A 27,489-nucleotide genomic window follows, 5' to 3' on the forward strand; every position below is an offset into this window, starting at 1 on the left:
TTGTTTTGTATGCCAGTAACTAGTCTTTCAACTGTTAGAATCACCGTTTTAAAAGCCTAGATTACTCTTCTGTTGTGTAGGCGCGTTGGGCAGTCACTGTGGCTGAATGAACTAGTACCTAGGTATCTGACTGAACCATGGGCTTGAAAACCACCATATGCGACTATTACTGTCCGTGCTTTCATCCTGATAGGGAGCATTAAATCAGAAAGTTGTTTGAGAAAGATACCTGTATATAGTAACCGTAAATATAGTAAGCTCATGGATTAGGATTACACTTGAAGCGTGTTTACTAGCAGCAGCATCTGTTGTTACTGCCGTCCTTTGCTGAGCGTTCACCTGTGCCCAGCGCAGTGCTTCAGCATTTCATCTTCCAACCACAGCTTCTTTCATTTTCTTTAACATGCCAAGCTCTCCTTGCTCTGCTCTTTGGGCTGTCTGTCTTTCTCTCCGTTGCTGTCACTTTACACGGTCACAAATTTTACAGGCAGTGCCTCTGCTTTTACATGTTGTTCCTTCGGCCTGGACTGTCCTTCTGGCATAGGCTTTCAGCACCTGTGTCTTTCCTTTGTGGCATTTGACACAAAGGTCATTCATTTTTAGTGTAGGGGGTTACCTATTTAATGTCTGTCAATACTTACAGGCTGTAACCTCTTTGAGGTTCCAAGCTTTATTAGCACCTAACACTGTACCTGGAAATAGACTGAGTCATGTCTCTGTAATAAATGTGTTTTCACAGACAACCCTATGAAACGTATGCATAGTATAACTTCTGTTTTACACGTGAGGAGACTGAGATAAAGAGAGGTTAAATCACTTGCCCAAATCATCCAGGTGGTAAGTGGTAGAGCCATGCTCTTTTCTCAGCTCTTCTTAAGAAGCAGCACATGCCGGCACGAGTGACATATGAATGACCAAGACAGACAGAAAACAGTTAACGGCCAGACGCAGTGGCTCACACATGTAATCCCAGTACTTTGGGAGGCCAAGGTGGGAGGATGTCTTGAGGCCAGGAGTTTGAGACCAGTCTGTGCAACATAGTAGACCTCTCTACAAGAAAATAGAGACAATTAGCTGGGTGTGGTAATATGTGCCTGTGGTCCCAGCTGCTCAGGAGGCTGAGGCGGGAGGATAGCTTGAGCCCAGGAGTTAAAGGCTGCAGTGAGCTGTGATCTCACCACTGCACTCCAGCATGGGCAACAGAGAGAGACCCTGTCTATAAAAACAAAAAAACAAAACAGTAATACATATAAACCAAAAGACCTGCATTCTGAGTCTATCAAAATGGTTAGGAGAAAGAGATGTTCCTACTTAATAAACATTAGCCAGGGAATATTTTTGTTTTCTTGCTTTTTCATGTTTCTAAAATGTCTGTTTCTCTGCTTTAAACAACCCAGCACCAGAATGGGATTGAGTCATACAAAGGCCCCATTCTCTGTGGTCTTGGGGTTTTTTTGTGTTTTTGTGTTTTTTAGAGACAGGGTCTTGCTCTATTGCCCAGGCTGGGGGTGCAGTGGTGTGATCAGAGCTCACTGCAGCCTCCACTTCCTGGGCTCAAGTGATCCTTCCATCTCAGCCTCCCAAGTAGCTGGGACTAAAGGTGTCTGCCATCATGCCCAGCTAATTTTAAAAATTTTTTGGTAGAGATGGGGTCTTGCTATGTTGCCTAGGCTGGTCTTGAACCCTTGGGCTCAAGCAATTCTCCTGCCTTGGCCTCCAAAAGTGCCGGGGTGACAGGCATGAGCCACCATGGCTGACCAGGCCTTGGAGTTTTCACTGTTGAGATGATCATTTGCATTTTTTCCCCTCTGTCAGAAGGTTTCCTTGATTGCCTCTAAGATGCATTTGCATCCTTCGGGTTTTAGCTCAAGTGGCCCCTTCGCAGGAAAGCCTTCCTTTACCACACTATTTACTATTGCGGCCCTCTCGTCACCACCCCCCGTCTGCTTCCCTGTGCGTTTTTCATGGTCCTCCTTTTTGTCACTGAACATCCTGCATGTTGTACCTATTCCTTTGTTTATTGTCTGTCCTATCTCTCCTCTAGAGTGTACTCTCCACAAGCATGGATGTCTCTGTCTGTTTTGTTTGTTGCTTATTCCCAGTACTGTCCTTAGAGCAGTGCCAGGCACATTTGACTCAGGATGTATTAATATTTATTATTCATTATTGAATGAATGAAATGCTGTTTGGTTAGACAAGTTAGCTTTGTAATTCAACCTGCAGGTATTGGGCTCATTTGGACCTGGGATCAGCTGTGTGACTTTGGGCAAATGACAGCTTCTCTAAGCCTCCTTCCTGATTGGTGGTGTGGGTTGTAGGAACACCTTCCCCTTTATTGCATTGCAAGGATTTAATGCCTGCCCCACAGTGAACACTTGAAGGCTATTGTTACCGTTTCAAAAGTTACGTAGCCTGGGAGTCTTGATTGGTCTTTTCCGTTTACATACTACTCATTTGAGGGGGGTGTCTGTTTGTGTGCACATACATGTGTATGGTCCGGTGAACTGATTATGGTAATCAGTGAATAAACTAGGCCACTTTCACAGATAGTTTTAAGAGTTGAAGTCTCAGCACAAATGCTCCCCACTTTTTACACATAACAATTTGATGTTTTATAATGAAGACCTACATGTCACATCCCCCTACCTTGAGTTTCTTTCTGGTTGACCTGTGCTCATAGCCAGTCGAGAAGGTGAAGGCCACAGTCAGTGCATAGTCTGGTGCTCTTCCTGAACCCCCTGGGTGCCAGGGAAGGGGCTGTCCCTGAATTACATGAGATTGCTGAGGAGACAGGAGGGCGTGGCTTTCTGGTACCGTGTCAGAAACCCAAGCTATCGCGCTGAGGTTCCATTCTTGATCACGTGCTCAGTTTTAGCTACCTTTCGACCTAAAAGTGAGATGTACCTTGTGATTCTTCTGCAGCCATCTTTCCAGAACATTTCTTAAGTTGCCCTTTGCCCTTGGACAGAGCGCTGCAATAGCATCAAAGCGAAGGGCAGGCTTCGTTAGGGTTGTAGTTCTTGGAGACGTGAGGACCGGAGTTTGTCTTATTGTGATAGTAGGTGACTTTAGTGACCCTCAGTCCTTGAGTCTGACATACTTTGATGAATTTATGATCTTGATTTGTCCATGGACACTTTTAAACTCCTCTTTCTTTGCTCCCTTGAATCTAATAAAGGTAATCACTTGTTTTCTGCTTCAGATCTGTTGATATTTATGAGACCTAATGATATGTTATGCCTTTGGGGAAGAGAGGAGAAATTCCTCTTGATTCTTGAGCTGGGGGAGGGGGAGAGCAGTAAGCCACATTCTTTATTCCCATATGTTTAATAAAGATTGCAGCGGTACTCATGACTCCTCATCTATTCATACGGGGCTGTATTGGTGCTGTGTTGCTGCTTCTGAGATTGGCACTGTTATATTATTAATAGTACTGATCACACATGCCTTGCATTTAATACAGAACATAAGAGCCTCACCTAGCATGAATGAAAAATCTCAAATTGAAAGTGTAGATACTATAAAATTTTTAAAGAAGGGAATACATTATGGTTGAACTTTCAAAATACAAATAGTGTATTTTTAATAACCAAGTTATGAATGTCCTTGGATTCTTGTGTTAGGGAGGTGGAGAAAGGAAAGAAAGTGGCTTCCTCTTACCTTTATGCCAAATAGAATCAGGAGACACACAGAACACCAAAGATCTAAGTTACACTGACAAAAGCAAAAACAAAAAGCCCAAATCCACACCGGAGTTTAGGAAGGCAGCATTCCGTTATTAACTCATCCAGTTATGCCAATAATGGCAGAGATCTCAGAACAGTTGGAAGTTTATATACACAAATGTATGTGCTGAAATACCACACTCTGATGACATTCGATGGAGAGGTAACCTTTGATGATGAATTTTCTTGCCCTTTTTAGGGGAGTGAAAGGGGAGGCGGGTGGTACTTCACAAGACTCTAAATTTACCAAAGTTTTTCAAATTTAAATTTTCTTAGAAAAAAATGTCAAATGATTGTAGATCCAAAAATGCCTTTGTTGGCATTTTAATGGTGCTTTTTGAGCCCAGTATGGAGTGTAAGTGAAAAGAAAAGCAGTTTCTTTCTTGGTAATGTGGTATTGAATCCGAAGCCTTGGACCATACAATGTCCCAGGAAGCTTCGTGATTTATATATTGTATGTGATCTTTTCTTAAACATTGTTAACCTGTGCCCTTTACAGACAATACCAGGTCAGAAAATGTCAGGGGAGCTTTGGATTGCCTTCATAATCGTGTAAAGAAAATTATTGTCCTCAAAATCCAGAGACTATGACAGGCGTTCTTAATAGAGTGATATGTTTAGAGACACAAACAGCATGTATGGGGCTGCTTTTAGCTGGCGGGGTAGGAAAAATATTTGAGTGATATTTTACTTTTGGTTCAGACCAATTGTGGATAAGAAAAAATGTTGCTACCTGTCAGGCTGTTGTAGACACCTATTAAATTTGTTGGAAAGGTGAATTCTCAAAGCAGGAAGCCTTTTGAAATGCTTATTCACACTCAGACAATTTATTATAGACCTAGAGAGAGGCTTAGTGTGGAGTGCGGGACTAGGTGATCCCCATGAGAAGAGTGGCTTGGGCGCAGGGCTGTGAGAGGGAGGGGCAGGGGAGGCCAAGAGAGTGGCTAGGTGACAAGAGCCATCACTTAAAGCCAGTGGAAGCAGGAAGTGGGCCCTGGTGATCTGTGGCATTCTGCATTCCTTCCTGACTGGCTCTGCCTCCTGGGACCTGTCAACCCCTCAAGTTAGTTAAGAGCTACATTTGGGAGCACATTCTGTTACAATCCTATTTGCTTAGGTGCAAATGAAAATGTGTCTTCTTGTTCCTCTTATCATTTAGGTCATTAAAGAACAAGATTTAAGTGAAAATGAGAAAAGAGGCAGTTCTTTGGCAGAGCAGAAACTGTGTAACTATTTTCAACCCCTGTGTTTTGAAACAACATTGGTTTACTTCAGCTTTTTCAGAAAGAAGAAAAAAAAATCAAATGTGTGGGCTTGACAGGTGGTTTTGCCAAAGTACAGACCAGAGTTGCATTCAGAGTGCCACATCATTTCTTTTCAAAAAGTTCACTTTCTCGGTAAACACCAAATAAGAACCTATAAAAAGGAGCCTAAAAACATGATTTTATTTCATGAGACTTAAAATGCCTTGCCTGTCTAATTTTTCTATGGTTTTTCAGCTTTCAAGGTGGTTGGCATTACGTTCTTTATCTTTATTTGCAGCCAAGGTGGGCTCGGCCTGTGGGCTTGTGGCAGAGCCATCCCCCGTGCCCAGGCTCCCATGGCATGCAGCTAGCAGCGGCCAAGCTTAGCGCCTCACCTACCACATCCACCTTCTGATGGCAGTGCCCACCAGTGGAATGAGCTCTCTCCACACCTCATTATTTCTACAACCTTGAGTGAATTTGCAAATTAATTGATGTGTGGGAGGGAAGGCATCTGCTATTGTAAAAACCTTTAACTGTGGCAGTAAAACTTGAAATAAAATTAAGTGTTACTATAGTAAACTAATAGTCCCCAGGTGATAAAGCACATTTTGTAGTGTGTAGGGGCTTCCATTTTCAGGATCTGTTTAACTTTCAGGCCCTGTTTTTTTTTTTCCTGGTATAGTTTTTATTTTCATCCAAGGAACATAAGTACGTAGTTTAAAAGGCAAATAAATAATACTACAAGATTTATACCAGATGTGTTGGTCTTGCCCAACTCTGCTATGCCACTCCTCAGAGGCAACTCCTTTTAACTCTGTATTTCATTGTTTATTTTTTTAGAGGAGGGGTCAGGCTGGACTGTAACTCCTGGGCTCAAGTGATCTCCCACTTCAACCTCTCTGAATAGCTGGGACTCAGGTGTGCCCCACCATACCTGGCTTCTCTTAACTCTTTTAGCTCTTTCCTTGGATACTTGCCCACATTTTCCTAAATAACCTGCTTAGACTGCTGTTGTAGAAGTTATCTGTTGCCTCTGCCATGGAAGATGAAGATTTAACTTTTATAGACCACAGTCTTCCCACTGCATTGCTTTAATTGATACTTGGTTTTTACATTATTATGACTATGAAATGTTTTTTATAGTGGAGACATGTAGGATACTGTGATTGCTATTTCTGTTGGTGAAGGCTGAGGTAGAGGGTAGCTCACCATTTAGTGTGCAGATTTATCCACCTGTTTTCAGCTGTCCGTAAACCCTGAGCCTCTTGGACAGCCTCTCCAGAGAGGACACCACCTGGCTTCTGATGGAGCAGGGATCTGGGTGTTCAAGAAAGATTTAACCAGTCCATCTGTTTTATGCCTACTTGACACCTGGCCTTCCAGGCCACCGAGTGCCCCCACTTCCTCAGTCTTTGGAAATTCTGCAGTGCAGTTCAGCTTGCTTTTTAAAAATCGACTTCTCCCACCCTCCCAACCTTCCCTTCTGTTCAGGGTAGGTGTTTAGTATACTTCACTCTGCGAAGGTAGTGCTGGTCCACTTACTTCCTGTCTTCTGAAATGTAGTTGACCTCTCTTTCTGTTGCTGTCTCCTCTTCTCTTTGTCCTTGTAGGCTCATACTGTGAGTTTATTCATTTGCTGTCATTTTAGTGGTTTGGGGAGAGAATGCAGGTGAACATGACTTCATTCTGCCGTGTTCAACAGGAAGGCCTCTGGCTCCTGTTTTTGATACATTTTGCTTTGTTTTACACATAGGTCTATAGCATCTTTGTATTTCAAAAAGCACATTTTGATTTAATGGGTCTATATTTTTCATGAAGGGTCTTCTTTTCATCACATGATTCTAAGAAATGTGTGCAGACATGCACATTGCTGCTTTGAAATAGAGTAATAACGTCTCTGGGTCTCTAGTATGCTTTCTAAGAAGATCCGTCGGATGCTAGTATTTCATTATGTAGCGGGAGGGAGAAATGATAAAACACGAAGCTCCTGAAAAGAAAGGACTGGCCTTTCTTCCCCTCTTTTAGGTGCACGCTGGTTTTAAAAACCTCTTTCTCAGCAGTGCTCTTACTATTTTGGCTCTCAGCAGTTAGCTTTTCTGGAGTGGAATAGCTGAGGGCAAGAGTACCTGGTGTGTGATGGCAGTGTTAGAAGCTGAATTTTTCAAAGAAGCAGAGACTCCACTAGACTTAGAGCCACTCCCTTGGGTCAGGGCCTTGGAGAGCCGGGCAGCGCTGTCACGAGGGGCACCGCTGTCTTTGAGACAACGTAGCTCTGGCACCGGTGCACACTCCCCTGAAGAGGGGGCAGAGGCCCGAATCCCCTAACACTGGTCAGGCTTGTGCCACCTCCAACAGATGGACCAGTAACACCTTTTCACATCCCTCCCTGTCTTTGAAAACCAGGACATAAGTCACCAGTTTGTTGTCTTCTGCCTTTGGGAAATCCTCACATTTTCTGTGTGGGAAGGACAGCCAGCCCATGTCACTCCACCCTTTTCTACCTCCTGCCACTCTAGTAGCAGTTCACATACCATAGCCTGTATACCTTGATTTGCAATTTTTGGACCATGCTCTGCTCCCCTCCCCCGCCCCCACACACACCGACACTTTTTTTTGCAAGGAGAATACAAAATGCAGCTCACAGGCCTATTTCAGACTTTATTAAAACATCATTTCCCCTGCCTTGTTCCCAGATTTCTGTGCTTAATCATAGAAAGCCAGCTTGTTCAAATATACATTATTCTTGCTTGGAAAACTCTTGGCTTGTCTTCCTCCCCACCTCCTTCCCTATTTTGTAACCTTGCTTCACCGAGGCCCTTCTTATTAAATATCATAATTTGCTCATTGGAGAGTTATTTGTAAACTTAATTAACTCTCTGTCAGTGTTTGAGTTAATTTTCTCCCTTTCATTTTAGCCTCCCTGGCCATGGTTTTTCATACTCCGTCCTGTGTCTGTTAAAGACTTTGTAAATAGTTTTGAAATGCCAGTTGGTGATATATGGGCCTCTTTAACATTTCTTTGATTTATGTGCAGTGCTGTGGAAAAAGGCAAAGAAAGCAAATTATATGGCAAAAAAATGTTGCCAATCTTTACTTTTTTACTCTTAGTTTTAAAAAGTATACTTATCAATCAAATCTGATGGATTTTCTTTTTTATAAAGATTGAAAATTTAACTATTTGAAGACTTGTACAATGCATGTTCTGTATTTGCTTAATCAAGTAACTTGGTACTAGAGTAGGGTTTCAGAATTCTAAAAGCTTTCAGTCTCTACTATTTGTTCCTATCCTGCTCCCTCCCTGACTCTTCAACAATACATGCATGAAATGGCCAGATTTTTGATAGGAGTTGGAAAGAAGGAATCCTCTCAATACTGGAAGTACAGTGCTGAATCTTTCTGGTGAACCAACAAGAGCTATGTCCTTCTCTTAGTTGACCGTGACATGTCTGAGGCTTCTCTCCGTGGCATCTCTGATGGCTTCCAGGTCTCAAGAGACTGGCCTCCTGAAGCTACCGGTGAATCTGCAAATGTTAATTTTGAGAGTGTACTATGATTGTGCTCAGATTTTAGCGCGTCTTGGAGCTGCCTGGGGGTGCTTGTTACAGTGTGAATTCCTGGGTTCCTCAGTAGAAGTTCTGATCCCACAGATTGGAGGTGGGCCCCTGGAATCTGCACTTTTGGCAAGCACTCTGTAGATGATTCTGTTGCAGATGATCTCTGGCTGTGTTTTGAAAATGATTTGAAGGCTATAATGTCCTTGATTATACCACTCCCCTGTTCGGTATCTCGAATGACACCTCTCCCCCAATTGTCTACTACATGAAGTCCAAAGAAGGTGTAAAAATTCCATATTACTTGGGAGCATTGGGACTTGTCATTTGTGTAGGCAGGGTATATAGGTCTGGCTGTGCAGTTATGCAATGCCTACAGACCTCTTTGGATTTTTTTTTTTTTTTAATTTATTTGTTCATTCAGCCATGGCTATGTGCCAAGCACTGTCCTAGGTGCTGCAGCTACAGTCATGACTAAGAAGCCTCTGTCCTAATGGAGCTTATATTCTAAGGTATTCTAAGGTATGGGAGACAGGGAGAAGGTGAGTGGGAGAAGTAGAAACTAAAGAAACAAACGCTCTGTATGTAATACCTAGCCGGCTTTACTACTGTGATTCAGATAAAACTGCTGTGATAGAAAGCACCCCCAGCTCCTTTAGGCGGCCAGAAAAGGCTCTCTTAGAAGGTAAAGTTCAAGTTGAGACTTGCACAACAAGAAGTCAGGTATGCAAAGATCAGGGTGAAGAGCGTTCCAGGTAGAGGGGACAGCTAGTGCAAGAGGCCTCAAAACAGGAACAGAAAGGAAGCCAGCCAGAGTGGTGGAATGCTGGTGAGGCAGGCGGAAGGAGGAGCTGGGGCCAGAGCACGTAGGTTGTCCGGCTGTGTGTGTGCCCTGTGACTCTACTATGGCTGTGGTTGCTCAGATCAGAGATGGGCACCTAGGCCGGTGACTGCCAGCAGTTGATGAGGTCCCAGCCAGCATGGGTGCTGTGCCCAGTACACTCACCCTCCATGGCCTGGCACAGGTTCACAGCTCCTTATCAAAGCTTTGGGCATCTGAATGTGTTTTGGATTTTACAACATTTTATATTATAGAAAGGTAGCATGGCTCATATACCATTAATTTCTCCAGCGGGGTCTGGAGCAGTACCCTGTAATCAAATTTTGTGCAGCAAAATGTATGACTATTCACACTAAGTGAGATAAATTAAGGTTTAAATAGACTCACATCAGTTCACGTCAGGTTTTGCTGCCACATGAGTTTTGGCGCCTACATCGATGAGAAGGCTTTAGATGTTCAGAACTTTTTATACATTTTATACTGTGCAAGGGAATTATGGCTGTGTACTGGCAGATTCTTGGCCCTTCCTCTGTTCTGGGTGTGAAGTATCAGAAGGCAGTGAGTGGGTGAAAAGGTGTGTGCACACGAGTGTGCCTGCTCAGGCTGCAGCAGGCAGAGTCCCAGAGAGAGCAGAGGCGAGTCAGGAGGAGTTGATTGTGGTGGAGTTGGAAGAAGCAGCCCAGAGCATTTTTATTGAATGCTCACGTAGACCCTTCTGCTAGGCCAGTAAGGCTTCTAAAATGGAGTACAAGACAGTTCCGGCACTCTTGTGGAATACACTTTAGGAAAAGAGTAAAGGTAGATACACAAAAACCCCCACACTATCATGTACAGTGGTCAGCCTTGGGAAAGGTGTTTCAGAAAGTCTTCTGGTCTGGCTTGAGCAACTTCAGTTCTTCACCGCTCCCTGCTTGCCAGGTACTTAAAGGGAAAGGCAGCCTACTTATTGGGTATTGAGGACCAAAAGGACACATGAGATGTCGCACAAGTTGCCTATTCTTATTTTCTCACTCCTGGTCCCAAAGCAGGCTACTTTCCATATCTGGGCTCTTCCTCTGGATGGACGTGGTTGGTGATGGACGCGTGAATATTCCTTCTTGGACATTCCCAGCTGGCTACTGCTGCTCCTCATTTTGGTTGCTGGGCTTGTTCTTCACAGCAGATTTGGGAAAGTTTGAGTAAGACTGCTGAGCATCATTGGAGTTGGAGTAGGGAACATGCACATTGGAGTAGCCCTTCTCGTATTAGGCTCAACTCTCTTATGACTCAGCCATTCCTGTGCACTCCCCTTCCCCAAATCCACAGGAACAGACTTGTTTTTGACTTGTCTATCTTTCCTAAGGTTTTTTTCATCAGATACAAGTTCTTCCAGTTATTGACACAGTCACTCCTAAGACTTAGCTTAAGTGTTAATGGCTCAACAATCTCAGCCGATTAACACTAATCATAATAATATTTATTGAATGTGTGCTTTGTGCCAGCCACTTTGCTGAGCCCTTTTCATGTTCTTAACCCTCACTAACTCCAATAACCGGAGTATGATTTTGCTCAGTGAAACCTGAGATTGTTTCTAGAGTAATCAGATAGTATTGAGTAGCAGTGTTATCCCCAATAGTAGAAGAGAGCCAAGGCTTCAGAAAATTGAAGAACTCTCCCAAGGTCATAGAGTTGGTTAAGGAGAGGGCCTCTGTTGTATATCCAGATGGTTGACTATGAACCCACATTCTTAATTAGATTAAGAGTAGTAGAACTCTTTCTCTCCCTAGCTCTTGTTGATCAGTAGAAAATTCACTCAGGGCCGGGCACGGTGGCTCACGCCTGTAATCCCAACACTTTGGGAGGTCGAGGCGGGCAGATCACCTGAGGTTGGGAGTTCGAGACCAGCCTTACCAACATGGAGAAACCCTGTCTCTACTAAAAATACAAAATTAGCTGGGTGTGGTGGCGCATGCCTGTAATCCCAGCAACTCGTGAGGCTGAGCCAGGAGAATCACTTGAAAACCCAGGAGGCAGAGGTTGCGGTGAGAGGAGATCACACCATTGCACTCCAGCCTGGGCAACAAGAGCAAAACTCTGTCTCAAAAAAAAAAAAAAAAAAAAATTCACTCTAATGTGTTGTTTCTTTTAAACCAAAAACATGCCCATTGTTAATATGTATGACTTTGGCTTTTTTTTTCCTTTCCAAGGGGAAAAGCCGTAGTCCTGTATTTATGTGGGAAAATCCTGACACACAGGCTTCCACCTGCATTACCTTTTCTCATACTTCCTGTGTGTAGATAATCACAACCAGAATTTAAACAGACCAACAGAAATAGAGTGTTGTGGGAGTCTGGAGAGAGACTTTGATCTTCTAGTACCGAATGCTTTGCTAGATGCCCAAGAAGCACTCCTTAACCTGATTGTTTCATGTGTCAAGCTTGAGCCAACTTTCTGGGCATTTAGGTTGTGTGTAGATTAAAAAGAACAATCTCTACAGTATATTAGGAGGAGCTGTCCAACTAATCCTCGGGATTGCCTTTCATTTAGAGCGCTTACCTTGTTTCTGCAGGCCTTAGACGATTGTCCTTAGGATTTGATGATGCCAAGAGGCATCATCTTGTAATAGATTGTCTTCCACAGTTGTATGAGAAGAATTCTGAGTTAGATTTCCTTCTCAATATAGCTACTCATTTAGAACGACCTAGTGGGTACATTTTTCCTATTTTCTCATTACATTTATCAATTTATTATCTGACATGCTTAGGGTGACAGGATTTGATTTAAAAGGTGATCATTCTCATCAATTTTGTGAAAATTCAGTCATTCCTGGTGTTATTGGAGGAAGCGAATTTCTAGGTATGGCACTTGGGAAAATCACAAGAACAGCTCTTTTTGCCTGTTTGCAGTGTGCTGGACACTGTGCTTATGGCTTTTGCACACATTATACCGCCAAATTCCAACAACAACCATTCTTCATCTGTAAAAGGAGGCCAACAATACTGCCCCCCATGGGTTCGTTGTGAGATAGGGAAAAGGCACTTTTAAAGCCTGCCTTAGGGAGTGTGCCCAATAAACGCAAAGACAACTCTCTCCTTACAAGATTGAACGTTGCCTTTCTTATTGAGCTGATAAAGAAAGTGGCTCAGAAGGGAGGAAAAACACCCAGAATCACTCATGTTGAGCTGGGGTTTGAACTCAGGGCCATCTCACTGCAAGGCTGCATCTTCTGTGCATTGGGCCACACTGCCTCCAGAGTGTCAGTCTTTGCTGCTTCATGGCCAAGTACAAAGGAAAGTAGGTGCCTCGTTGGACCCGTTGCCTCCTCGTAGTCCTGAGCCACCACGCCTTGTTCTTCCTGTTCCCAAAAGGACAATGCAGTTGTTAAAATGATCAATAAAAAAAAATTCCTTCTTAAGAGCTCTCTCCTGTTTCCTGATTTCTGTTCTTGCATGCCTCCTAACTAAGCAACTGTCTCACTTCCACTCCTATACTTTTTTGTTTCTCTGACATTATCATCATGTATCTTTTTCCAGTCAGTGATTATATGGCTCCCTGTTTTCCTGTCTCCTTCCGTCTGAGTTTCTCTTCACTGTCTTTCCTTCTTCCTTGCCTCTTCTGACTGTATATCCCCAGTAAGCAGGGAGTAAGGGGATGGCTGATCAAATCCCTGATTTGTAGCCAGGTGTCTCCCAGCAGACTATTGGTTTATGGAGGGAAGCCGAGGAGGCTAATGGGGCTGCATCTGACCATAATGAAAATGGTGCTTAAAGCAGAAACAGGCATTTCATGACACTGGAATAAAGAAGAGCTAAATAAACTCTCCAGCTAAATCTAAATGGACTAGGAGGCGCATAGAAACTCATTTTTCTCTTCTGAGAAGCCATCCCTTTTTCACACTACCCATAAAAGAAGAAGTTTATAAAATATCAGATTGGCAATTTTCAAAAAATCATGTTTATTAGTTTATTGACTGGATACCTTGGCAATGAGTGACTGATGCTTAGAATTCAGTGTTTAGAACTGAAACATAGAAATGTCCAGTGGTGGTTCTCATTGTACTCATGGCTTAGTTGAAAAACATCTGTTTTCTTTTGGGGGGGAAAAAAGAGAAATATTCAGGGTCACATTTCTTATATGGGAATATTTAGTTCTTCCCCCATGCCTCACCTATGAATGTTTGGAAAGAAAAACCAATAAGTATTGTATGTCAGTAAATGCTCAAGTGCCTATTAGGGCTCTAGCATTGCATTTGATTTCAACTTTTACTAGGCCTAAGACATCTCAAAGAGCCCTTTCCCAACTGATATGGTTTGGCTGTGTGTCCCCACCCAAATCTCATCTCTAATTGTAATCCCCAGGTGTTGAGGGAGGAACCTCATGGGAGGCAATTGGATCATGGGGCGGATCCCCCATGCTATTCTCATGATAGTGAGTGCTCATGAGATCTGACGGTTTTACGTTTGGCAAGTTCCTCCTTTGCTTGCTTCTTTCTCCTGCCGCCATGTGAAAAAGGTCCTTGCTTCCCTTATGCCTTCTGCCATGATTATAAGTTTCCTGAGGCCTCTCCAGTCATGTGGAACTGCGAGTCAATTAAACCTCTTTCCTTTGTAAATTACCAGTCTCTGGAAGTATCTTTACAGCAGTGCGAGAATGGACTAATACACCAACCCCTCACTAGCTTCCTTAATTGGAGACTTTTGGTGACTAGTAAAATGTTTGCATTCCATATTTAAATTTCACTGATGTTGATTTTTGTACTAGGAAGTCAAGCGCAGACTGCTCAAAGTAATATTTATAATACAGGATTTCAGTGTTAGGACCTCAGACATAATTCTAGCCTTACTTTGTAGACTTTTGATTCAGGCCTTAAGTACGTGTTTAAAAACTAATGTCCTACATTTCTGGTAGAAATATAAAGATAATCCTGAGATGTGTCATTCTTCCCTGTTACTTCTGTCTTTGGTTAATAACTGAAAGATCAGATGCACAATCTGTTTTTCTTGAGTCCAGAAGTATAATATGCAAATGGATAAGGATTCTGGGGTGGTTCAACCTTAGCTGGTGACAAGAACATGATGGTGCATCTGACGTGGCCTTCTTCCCCCAATAGAAACATAGGCAAACAAGATAGCCCACCATGTTGTCCCTCTTCAGAGGGCATATTCTCATTCATTGTCACCACCTGTCAATAATCTGTCATGATGCTTTCATTACTGTGTTGTCAAATTTTGCGTTGATCCTATTTATATTTTTGGCCTGCATCTTCTTAAGTGACCATGTGTCTTAGTTTAGGCCGCTGTAATAAAATGCCATAGACTGGGGTAAACAACAAACATTTATTTTTCACAGTTCAGAAGGCTGGAAAGTCCAAGGTCAAGTTGCTGGCAGATTTGGTGTCTGGTGAGGGCTCTTTTCCTGGTTTGCAGATGGCCACCTTCTTGCTATATCCTCACATGGTGGAGAGAGAGAAATCTGATCTCTTCCTCTTCCTCTTCCTATAAGGGCATTAATCCCATCATGGGGCCTTCACCCTCATGACCTTATCTAAACCTGATTATCTACCAAAGTCCCCAGCTTCAAATACCATCACATTGGGAATTAGGCCAATGTGTATTGAAACAGAAGAATTTTGGGGAGACAAAAACGTTCAACCCCTGACACCAGGTGACTCTCCAACATGATCTTTCTTTATGACCCTGTCCATTGCTCTCTCAGACCATGCAAGGCAGATGGGGTGAGCACCTGGTGTGAAGTGAGAGGGGGCTCCTGGGAGACAGGAAAACACCAATTTTTATATACCCTCGTCTGTCTTTTCTTAGCTGCTCATCTTCCCTTTTTTTCCCTTTCTTCTGTTGTCTTTCTCTTTCCCTTTACAAATAATCCCTATGATGGTTGTTTCTTCCATTGTTAGCCACATTTTAGTTTGCTTTGTTAGTGAATTCATTCAGATATGTGAGTCATTCTCCTTCTATTGGACTGGCACCTTTGAAGGATGATAACATGCATACAGCTGTAGTGTAAACAGGAGCAGTTGTGGAGAAAGTCCTATTAATAAAGGTGCAAATTCTGGGGAGTTGCAGTAGAACAATCTAAACAACCCTAACCATTACAGATATTTAAGAAAGAAAAGGGCTGCTATCCATCGTCTCTGTTTACTTCTTGGATAGCTTTTGAAGTTTGGACATTTGAGCACTAATATGTAGGGAAGAAAGAAACTCAAATGGCATTTAGCATATAAATAATGCCACAGTGGAGCAGGAAGCGCAGCCCTGATTTGCTGTCCTGCTTTCCTAGTAATTGAAGGAGCTGTGAAACCGAGCTTCCAGGAGAGAACAAATAGGCAAGTAAATTGGAGGCTTCCTTCTTATGGTTTATTGATGCTGTTTTGACCAAGTAAAAAGATTATTTACCCATAAAAGCTCAAGTCTAAGGTGTTTTTTTCTAAACTATTGGCTATTTGAAAGAAGCATTAGGAGATAAAAGGAGGAAAGAAGCTAATATCATTATCTGATATTTCGATTAAAACCCAAGCAAAACAATTAGATTTATGGTATTTTTCTGTAGCTGTTTTCCTTGGCACAGATAATACCAGACAAGCTTGCCTGTTTTTTGCTTGGAGTTATGTTCAAAAGAAGAACCAGAACTCTATTGTAATACATGATTCTTTCTCATTAGCTGGAAACAAAACATATTTCAGTAATGGGGGCAAAGGTCCTTGCAACTCACAGTGGTGACAAAGTTTCCTGATGTTGCACAAATCTTAGTTCTAGTTGAAAGCTTAATGGTCTGGGGAAACATGACTATGTGAGACTCTCAGATTAGCACCCTACCTTGCAGTGTCGCAACACACATCCCAGCTGTATGGGGTGTGACTTGATCCAGGTGTACACAGTGTGGATTGTTCCAGGTGTCATGGGTCCTTAGGTTGTGGCTGTGGGCTTTGGTGTGTTCTGTTATACATTGGAAGGATCTTCAGTGCACTTATGCCAGCCACCTCTGGCTGTTTTGGTCAGTGATCTACAGGGAAAGTGGCACTAGTGTCCTTGCTTGCTATCATTATATATAACATACATTTGCAAAGAGAATTCTTCAGTAGAAACAGAGTATACATGTGGAATCTCCTAGAAACCCGTTAGACAGAAGCACAACTGCTCTATGACAGAGCCATATCAAAACCGCTAGGAAGGTTCAACATGCCACTGTGCATCTGGAATTTAGATTTTCTGATGAAACTATGGTTTCTTGATTTCTTTTCTCTAAAGTATTTAACTGTGAATATTAAAACTTGAAGACAACAGAATTTAAAACTTCTTCAAACTCACCACCTAACACATGACTGGAGTCAGTGGGAGGGAAAAGCATGCAACGTCTCAGCGCCTGCAGGAGGGCAGAGTGAAGAGTTCTATCATGACAGGCAGGAGCCAGGAGAGGCTGGTGATGGGAATGTGGCTGCCTGCTTGGCATGGGCCAGCTCTCATCCAGGGGGGATCGCTGTGTTCTGTTGCTGAAGGGAGATAAACATCAGTACCTCCAGTTAGAAAGATGCAGCATACCTATCCCCACGGGACAGAGCTATTAAGGCAAACCCTGTATGGCCCACCATCCTCCTGCGAATGGTGTGACCTGAGGTCAGTGACCTCTTTAAGGCTGGCATCTCCTCTCATGTGAAATGGGGTTGTGGGTAGGGGGGAAGATTGGCATCTACTATGGCCTTTCTCTATTGTTAAATTCTGTGATTTGAAGTCATCCAGGGGCAGTCCCTATGGACCCCTTTTCTTTTGAGCTTGGTCCAAGCTCAAACCTGTGAACATACCCACTTTCTGGGCAACTGGAATAAGAGGAAAAAAGGTTTCTTTTGTGGTTCTATCTTGACAGTGAGCACCTAGAAAGCAGTGTGTTTGCTTTCATAAGAGGCCAGCCATAAGAGGACTGTCAGATGGAGGCAGTCTGTTCTAGATTGGTTGCAGTGCCAAGCCAAGCCAGCATTCCCATGAATCTGCCGGTCTACTTGTTAATTGACAAATTCATTAGCATCACCTGTATTCAATGCACTATCCTGGACATTGTACAGAATAGAGTCATCAATAACAAGGTCTGTGCCCTAGAGATAAGACTCCCTGGGTGGCAGCTTCACTCCCAGACCCAGGAATAACACAAGGCTGTCTTTCCTGGGCATTTTTCCCAGTACAGACCGGAGCTTTGTGCTTGGAGAAGGAAATTGGCCTAGAGTGACTGGCAGAGGAGATGGTGAGGCTCCCTACCCCCTTGATCTCTTCTGCCCTCCTGTGGGTCCTCTGGTCTAAGCCAGACAGAATTTATTATAACTTAGTTGTATGCCATTCTTTGCCCTTATATGTAATTATATGCAAAGTGTTTTTAAAAAAAAATAAAGTGAATCATAACTTACGTTCAGGAGAGCTCTTTTTTCCCCTTTACCCTTAAAGAAGCCTTTGGTGAATCTTGAGAAAGGAATAGTGATTTTCATAGTGAGAAGAATCAAATCTCGATTGATCTGGCTTATAAGTTTTGAGGTTTTCAAATGTCAGGTTCTCTTAAAGTGGGATTCGGGCCAGATGGCAAGGGTAGAGCAGTGCTGCATATGATGGGATGCTGTAGCAGGGACCCCAGGGAGGCTCCAGCATACACTTCAGCTTTTAAGTACTAGGCCTAATTGAATGCCACTGGCTTCATTAGTATATTGAACATGATCGGTTTGATGAATTTCCTTCTGTTCTCTTTTCAAACTTTGGTCCAGTGCAAAACATTAACCTATGAATATTTTGGGGCGGGTAGAAGCATTCAGAACAATGCAGAAGACATCATGCAAGTGGAGAATGAACGGGGGAGGGGTGATTGCTCATCGGATTTCTTGAACCCAAGATTTAAGTCAGAAACTTTGCATTTGAATCCTGTTTTTATCATTTCCTTTTATATCATTTGCTTCCAGTATTTGTTGTTATTTGTAATTTGAAGCATATTAAAACTAATTGAATTTGGACTCCCAGTAGTTTGGACTCTTTAAAAGAGGATTCTGTAAAGACCTTGGCTATCCAACAGAAAAAGATTTGTTAAGTCTCTTGTATTAATGTTGTAGGGACATTCCTTCATGTCAAATACCTTTCTACCTTTAGAAATACAAAGGAATTGAATTTTAGAGTTTGGGGGTCCTCAGATAAAATGTGATGCATATTTTCTAGAGAGGGACAGGAGATGTGTAAGGTCACCCAGTTTGGTAGCAGCAAAGCCCAGGAGCACATTTCCAAAGAGGCTGCTGGTTACAGAGGCGCTTCCTCTCCCACTTACATTTCATCAGGACCCTGCCTGACAACTTGGAGCCTCTTACATGTTCAATAAGACTAAAACAGCATTATTTTAAAAACGATTCAGTAAATCAAGGTTTTCCTAATTTTAATTGGTCTTTCCTCAGACCATTATTAATTGTTAAAATTTTCTCAGGTATAGAGGTAATTAGTAGATATAATTGGTTAGAAAGGGCTTTAGGTTGAGAACTGATAGAAAAATCCTAGGTCATTCATAGAAAATAGAAAGTGGAAATTAATAGATAGTGAAACTGTAACTGAGAGAAATACTCTAAAAAATCCAGAGAACACTGCAACATGGAAATGGCTGTTCCTGTGGAGCAGTAACTTAACAGTAAATCACAAACCTTCGCCTCCAACTCACCACATAAACACTCCCATTCCCCGCACTTGTAAGATATGGAAGTTAAAAGAATAGATCATTTCTCTCCTTCTTTCATTTTTATTCCTCCTGGTTAGTGGAGAAACGATCTTTGATAGAAAAATCACATTAGAACTTTGATAAGTTGCTTTTTGAAATAGAGTTGTTTCCATGCTGCAGACATTTGGAGAGAAGTATGTTTATTGAAATATATTTTTATAGAAAATATTACAGAACCTGTAATTGAGAACTTATGGCAGTATTTTGGGGAGTTATATGTTTCTAATGTTAATTTGTAGATTCACTCTGAACTCCCTTCTGCTGTTTTAGAACCATTGGCTGAGTGAACATTTTCCAAGAGCCTCTTCAGATCTAAACTGTGTTCCATGGAATGGAGTTTTGGTGCTTAAATAATGTATAATCCAGTTGGACAGGAGCTGCCTGTCAGTTTTATTAACTTTGACCTTTCTCCCATTATAAAGGTGGTTCAGTAAATATTTAATGGGCCCCTTATAGATCTTGACAGTCAGAGCCGTGTTCCTGGAAACTGGGATACATATATATGATTAACAAGTGCTGCTTAATCATTATGAGTCAGCTCTCAAGGGCAGATTTTGTTTTGGGGGAAGAAGAGTCCTTCCATCTATGTGTGCTGTTAGAGGTGCACTGTACCCTGAGAGCATCCAAGATGGTTGAGGTTTCAGAGGAACCCTTTAAAAGACAGATAGCAGTTAGCATACATTTCTGCTGTTTTGGGTCTTTGTTTGTTTGAGCAAATGATCAAAATGATGCCAGGTGGGCAAAATCACCCTGCCACTCTGCATAGTTAGCAGGCCTCTTCCACTCAAAGAGTCGGCAGGGCTGGAATGGCTGAGCTTGCATGGACCCTAATAAATACGAAGGAGGAGAGCCAAAAGGAGAGTCGATTCCTTGAGCCAGGAGGAGGCCCCTGCCAAGCTGTCTTTCCCTGTAATTCCATCAAGCCCCATGCATATTGCACTCATTGCAAATTCTGGCAGGGAAGATCGAAACCCAAGTAGCTGACATTTTGAAACATTGTCTTTCAAACTTGTACTGTCCCTTGCCTCCATTGATTTCCCATTTAAGAAATCTGTAGGAAAAAAACAAATTTGAGCAAAATTCATTGGTCTAAGATGAGTTGTTAGAGCCAAATTATGCTCCCCCCTTTCTACCCTGAAAAGAGCTCCATCTTTATTATGAATGTGATGTATGTTTGTCTTGTATTGGGCACCTGTAAGGCTCCCACAGCAAATCGACCAAGTAAATCAAGAGCCTGTTAAAAAGCAGTACGGATGCTCCAAACACAGATACTTCTGTCGTACTGGATCACTGGATAGCCTCATTTTTATAGCCACTTTCCAGGAGCAGATCATTTCAATTGGTTTTGTTGTCTTTGCTCTCTATTTGCATGCAGCCCTATGGCTTTAGGTGAGGCCATTTATTTTTCAGAACATTATTGCCCTTTGCATCCAAGGCCCAGCCCCTTTTATATGGTGGTCGCCAGTTTCATTACCGTGAGCTGTAATGCAGCTGACTCGGCAAAGAAAATCTGTGCCTTGGAAGAGCATTTTGAGAAGAAATTGATTCAGAGCTTTAGAATGAATTACTATTTGTATGTTTAGATAATTCTAAATAAATGTTTGAAAGACCTTGTTTAATTTGAGAAGAGAGGAAGAAACATATTGGATGTTATAAATGGTCTCTATCCAAGTTCTTAGCTTGGCATTTTCACATGTGAATCTTTTATTTACATCTGCTCAAAATCAGGATACCTTTCAAGGATAATTTTATTATAGCGATATTGATGACAACTCTTATGATCTAAAATACAAAAGTATAGAATTAGAAAGGGAAGCTAAAAGTTATTGTCACACGTCAAATTGGATATAAGCTTCATTTAGCAAGGAGTGAGAATGATGAGTTATATTTTAAATCAGAATTTCCTGATGTTAGGTGCTAAGGGGATTGACTGCGTTAGGGCACAAATGAGCTTTCTGTAATGATGGAAAGTTGCTTTATCTTGCTTGGGGTGGTAGTTGTACAGGTATATACATTTGTCAAAACTCATTAAACTGTTCACTTAAAATGTGTGTATTATATTTTACATAAATTAGAATTCAAAGTTTTGTTTGGTTTAGAACTGGGCGGTATCATTTCTCTTTCCCAATAAGAAATTGAAGTATAGAGAAGTAAAGTTATCTATCCTAAGTCACTGTGAAGCTCAGCAGTTTGTCCAGGGATCAAGCAAGGGATGCTGGCACCAGACACATTTAAAGCATGCTGCTTCCTTACCTCCATGACATTGTTCCAATTGCATGTCCATGGACTTGAAATTGGCTTCTCCATTCGATTCTTTTCAATGAGCCTATGTCCATTTGTATACATTGTTGTAAGATATATTCATAAGCTTGTTCTTATGATTGATATTTGTAATTTAACCATTGAAAAGATAGCTCAGTGGTTCTGAATGCAGACTCATAGTATGTTTGAATCTGTGTATGATAAGCCATGTCGTGGTCATGGTGTACTGCGGTAGACTACAAATTCTATGGTTTTTATTATAAGCAAGATATGGTGGTAGCAAGACTTCCCAGAACTAACCTTGTCTCTAAGGAAAACCTCTGGATTTTCTTATTAAAAAATTACGTAGGCTTTAAAACCATTTACATAAAGCATATGAATAGTAGTCAAAAATAAAGAAGAAAGTAAAAATCACTCGAATTCTACTACTGAAAAATACAGTTAGCATTTTAGAGAACATTTTTTTAAGTGCCTCTCTGTTTACAATGGAACCTTTTTTCTTTTAATTCAACAAAATGGTGTCGTGAAGTTCTTTCTCTATTTTAATCAATTTCACAGTCAGTTGTTAGACATTCTGACTGCTTCCAGTTTTTCATCATGAGGTAATGCTGTGATGAACAGTCTTGTTCTTGTTTCGTTTCCTGTTTGTCTGATTATCTTTTTATGGGTAAATTCCTTGAAGCGGAATGTGAGCAGTTGTATTTGAAGTTACTTAAAATGTTCTAAGGGGATAAGATTATCAAGCATTGCTAGTTTAATACCATTTGTCCTACTTTTACCAAATGCAATTTTTCTTCCCCTTTTGTTTTGTTTTTCTCTGCAGTTGCAGTACCATGCAGGACTAGCATCTGGCCTTTTAAATCAGCAGTCATTGAAGCGTTCCGCTAATCAGATGGGAGTATCTGCCAAACGTAGACCAAAGGCTCAGCCTACAACTCTTGTCCTACCACCTCAGTGAGTGATGGATTTGAAAAATTACTTTAGTACTGGGTGAACTTTTTTACTTTATACTTGTTTTTGGGTAGTGGAAAGTTACTGTTTTCTTCAAAATTCCCTCCCTCCCTTCCTTTTTTTGAGACGGAGTCTCACTTTTTCACCCTGGCTGGAATGCAGTGGCATGATGTCGGCTCACTGCAACCTCTGCCCTCCCCCACCCCCTCGGGTTCAAGCAATTCTCGTGTCTCAGCTTCCCAAGTAGCTGGGATTACAAGCGCACACCACCATGCCCAGCTAATTTTTGTATTTTTGGTAGAGATGGGGTTTCACTATGTTGGCTAGGCTGGTTTCGAACTCCTGACCTCAGGTGATCCACCTGCCTCGGCCTCCCAAAGTGCTGGGATTACAGGTATGAGCTACCACACCCGGCCCAGAATTATTTCTTTCTTTTAAAAAGGCATCTATTAGGATTAGAAACCAAGCATGATGGTAACATAATTTGCATAGATCTTTGTGAAACAGCTATAATGCAGTTTATTTTACATATTTTGTATGTGACTTTTCCACCTAGGATTTTAAGAGACCTCACGGCTTATTATTTGTTTCCTTATCACATTCCCAAAGGTGGTAGAATATGAGTACAGTTGTCCTTATTTTATAAATGAGACAGCTGAGGAGCACATTTGGTTAAGCTGCAGACCACCTAGAGAACCTACTAGAGCTGAGATTAGAATAAATGCTAGGTTCATTCATTCACGTTTAAAAATAGTAATATATGTGCTCTTCTTTTTCCCATTAGGAAGGATAACAGATACAGTAAGCTTCACAGAGCATACAGTTTAATGATTTTTTCACACTCGTGTACATCCGTGTAGCCACCACTTCCAGAATCCCATAAGGGTTCCTCCTCATTGTTCTCTGTCTATACCTGTGCTGCCCTCCTTCCCAAGTTTAACACCATTCTGACTTCTTTAAACAGTTAATATTGCCTGTCTTTGAACTTCATTTAAATGGAATCGTGCAGTGTCATTTTTTTGTATGAGCTTCTTTTCACTCAACATCATATGTGTTAGATTCATCCAGTTGTCCTTTTTCTGTTGCAGTGTAGTCTTCCTTTGAATATGCCACATTTGATTCATCCACTTGGTTCGTTCAACCTGTTGGGTTCTTTTGTATTAGAAGCCCTAGTAGGTGAGTGCAAAGGCTCACTCAATGATGTGGAATGAGAAATGTGGGCACATCAGTCCCTTTTCTGTCAGTGTGCACACTCCTCTGGGAGGGCCAGATGCCTGAGAGGCGTTCCTTCGCCTGTCCTGCTCACCCCTTGTACCTTCTTCTGATTACATCCTCAGTTACAAATAGCATTCTTTTCTAGTCCAAGGGAGTGTTGGCATATATGAGTTGATTGTTTACCTTTGCTCAAGGTCTCATTTGCTGTTTGGTTAGCAAATATTTATTGTACCTACTCTGTGTCAGGCATGTTTCTAGGCCCCAAGGATATAAACATGGGCAGGACAGACATTGTCCCATCTTTGTTAAGCTTTTCATTTCGGGGGTGGGAGGAGACCAAACAAGCACCCCTCAACAAATTAATAAATTAACGCCATAATTTGTAGTTATGCTTAGTGCTAGGAAGGGACTACAGAGTGGGGTAAGGTATGGGAGTGGGGGATACTGTTAAATAGGGTGATCAAAGAAGGCTTCTCTGAGGAGCCAACATGAGGCAGAGACTTGACGAATGAGGAGGAGAAAGACCAGTGAAGAGCCGGGGGGATCCCAAGGGGTGACTGCTCTGGGGATCCTTTCTCTAGCTGGTGGACGTTCTTATGCCACCACTTCCGTGATTTTCAGGCTTTCTTCACAGTTCACACTTGCTTCCAGGATAGGAGGAATGTAACCAGCCAGCCTCGACAAGTAGCTTGTGTCTGTTGCTTGCACGCACAGGGGCCATATTTTTCAAAAAGAAGGTCACTACAGGGACAGCTGCTTTTAGTGATGCAAGCCAGAGTTTTGACTATTTGGCAGAATGCTTCTTAAGGGCCATTATTCTATCTGTTGTTTCTCATGTGTTGATTTGGTGATTCTGCAAGTCTCAACTTTCATCTCTCTAAAGTCTAATGGGCCTTGTAACTTGTCATTTTCCCTGCATGGATTGTCTACTGAGGCAAGATGTTTGGCGAGAAGTAAAAGACTTTCTAATGGTCCCATAAGACTGGAGCCAAAAAGTATTTGTTGCTAACTCTCTCTTGACAAAAGTCAGTTCTTAGTCCATCTGTTCACCATTTGTTAATTTGCATTGGCTTGAAACCTGTTTACAGGTGACATGCTATTGTGAGGACACTTAGAAACTATTTTAGGCATTAGGGCAATCAACAGACTGTTCTCATGCCAAAAAAAAAAAAAAAAGAGCGAGAGGTGTTCACAACTGTCATTATAAATTTATAATAAATCACTCAAAATAGTTTCAAAGAGAAAAGTGGTTACTATGTCCTAAGAATACAACATAGAAATGATTTCCTATACTTAGTAGCCTATTTCCTGTGAAAATTGACTGCTGCCTTTTCACATCATTGAGCTTTTTGGGCTTACATTATCCTGGAATCCCTTTATAGAACTACTGTCCAGTAGGCAGAAGCTATATCTAAAAGACATCAATTGCCTCCCCAACTCCCCTTTTTGTTTCTTTTTAGAGGCATGTTTTTCCTCTGTCACCCAGGCTGGAGTGCAGTGGTGTGATCACAGCTTACTGCAGCCTCAAACTCCTGAGCTCAAATGATCCTCTCACCTTGACCTTTGAAAGTGCTGGGATTATAGATGTGAGCCACTGCGTCCCGCCCCATTGCACTTCCACTGAGCACCTACTATGTGCCACTCATTATGTTTGATGTTGGCTAGAAATGCAACATGGCTGCCTGTCTAAAAAGTTTTGTTTTTCTTTTTTAAGCTAGGAAATAGAACAATAATAGTATATACATAATGTAACAAAAACATTAAAAAATAATGTTTTTGTTATCTGAAAAAGTTATTAAGATTAGGATGGATATTGTTCTAGACTTTTTCTGTGCATATGTCATATATAGTTTTTAAAAGCAATAGTTTTTTTAAAGCAATAAATAGGTTTTAAAACAAAATAATCTCCAAAAAGGAGTATATTATAGTATTGTTCTATTTCATATCTCAACCTTTTATTGAATATAGTTGTGACATTTAAGGGAGCATAATTTGATCTATGGACTATTCAAATTTGCATATCAATATCCATCTTTTGGTTGTATTCTATAGAAGACTCCTTATTACAAAATTTTTTTATTATACTTTAAGTTCTAGGGTACATGTGCACAACGTGCAGGTTTGTTACATATGTATACATGTGCCATGTTGGTGTGCTGCACCCATTAACTCGTCATTTACATTAGGTATATCTCCTAATGCTATCCCTCCCCCCTTCGCCCACCCCACAACAGGACCTGGTGTGTGATGTTCCCCCTCCTGTGTCCAAGTGTTCTCATTGTTCAATTCCCACTTACGAGTGACAACATGCGGTGTTTGGTTTTTTGTCCTTCTGATAGTTTGCTGAGAATGATGGTTTCCAACTTCATCCATGTCCCTACAAAGGACATGAACTCATCATTTTTTATGGCTGCATAGTATTCCGTGGTGTATATGTGCCACATTTTCTTAATCCAGTCTATCATTGATGGACATTTGGGTTGGTTCCAAGTCTTTGCTATTGTGAATAGTGCCGCAATAAACATACGTGTGCATGTGTCTTTATAGCAGCATGACTTATAATCCTTTGGGATATACCCAGCAATGGGATGGCTGGGTCAAATGGTATTTCTAGTTCTAGATCCCTGAGGAATCGCCACGCTGTCTTCCACAATGGTTGAACTAGTTTACAGTCCCACCAACAGTGTAAAAGTGTTCCTATTTCTCCACATCCTCTCCAGCATCTGTTGTTTCCTGACTTTTTAATGATTGCCATTCTAACTGGTGTGAGATGGTATGTCATTGTGGTTTTGATTTGCATTTCTCTGATGGCCAGTGATGGTGAGCATTTTTTCATGTGTCTGTTGGCTGCGTAAATGTCTTCTTTTGAGAAGTGTCTGTTCATATCCTTCACCCACTTAAATGTTAGACCTAAAACCATAAAAACCCTAGAAGAAAACCTAGGCAATACCATTCAGGACATAGGCATGGGCAAGGACTTCATGTCTAAAACACCAGAAGCAATGGCAACAAAGCCAAAATTGACAAATGGGATCTAATTAAACTAAAGAGCTTCTGCACAGCAAAAGAAACTACCATCAGAGTGAACAGGCAACCTACAGAATGGGAGAAAATTTTTGCAACCTACTCATCTGACAAAGGGCTAATATCCAGAATCTACAATGAACTCAAACAAATTTACAAGAAAAAACAACCCCATCAACAAAATTTTTATTATAAGCACAACATAACTATAAACTAACTTTTTGTCATTAAGAAAATCCTTTCAACCCCCTTATAAAACACCGAAATCCTCCAAGGTTGCTGTGTTAATTATCTATTGCTTCATAACAGATTGCTCTAAAACTTAGTGCTTTGACAGCCATGAACATTATCTCTCACAGTTTCTGTGGATTAGGAATCTAGGAGTGGCTCGTTTGGGTGGTTCTGGCTCAGAGCCTCTTGTAAGGCTGCAGTCACCTGAGGTTTGGCTGGGATTAGGAGCTCCACTTGCAAGGTGGCTCACTCACGTGGCAGGCAAGTTGGTGCTGGCCGTTGGCAGGAGATCTCGGTTCCTCTCCACCTAGGCCTCTCCGCAGGCTGCTTGAATATCCTCATGACATGGCTTCTGGCTCCTCCAGAGCCAGCAATCTAGGAGAATGAGAGCCAGGCAGCAGCCATCCTTTTTATGACCTAATCTCAGAAGACACACAGCGTCAGTTCTACCCCATTCTGTTCATTTGCAGTGAGTCACGAAGTTTGACTGACATGCAAGGCGAGGGGATGAGGCTCTCCCTTTTGAAGAAAGACGTGTCAAAGAATTTGTGGACATATTTATTTTAAAACCATCACATTGCACACAGGAACAATGGCTGAGCCTGTAAACCCCATTCACTTATTTATTCAGTAAATATTTACTCAGGGCCTACAAATGCTTGGTTCTATGCACTGTGCTGGGGATTCGGAGATGAATAAGATATAATCTTGGTTTTTGGGAA

At 41.7% G+C, this 27,489-nt stretch overlaps 1 protein-coding gene across 3 annotated transcripts in view; it reads left to right on the forward strand.

The window, feature by feature from the left end:
- Positions 1-27,489, forward strand: part of MED27 (mediator complex subunit 27) — a 217,501-nt gene that overhangs the window by 42,072 nt on the left and 147,940 nt on the right. For all 3 annotated transcript variants that reach the window (XM_003822400.4, XM_034929346.3, XM_063594135.1), the window contains exon 3: positions 22,170-22,300. In XM_003822400.4, the coding sequence (XP_003822448.1) occupies positions 22,170-22,300 (131 nt within the window). The remainder of the gene's footprint in view (positions 1-22,169; positions 22,301-27,489) is intronic.

This window comes from Pan paniscus, chromosome 11, assembly GCF_029289425.2.
Source record: "Pan paniscus chromosome 11, NHGRI_mPanPan1-v2.0_pri, whole genome shotgun sequence".
NCBI classification, from domain to species: domain Eukaryota; kingdom Metazoa; phylum Chordata; class Mammalia; order Primates; family Hominidae; genus Pan; species Pan paniscus.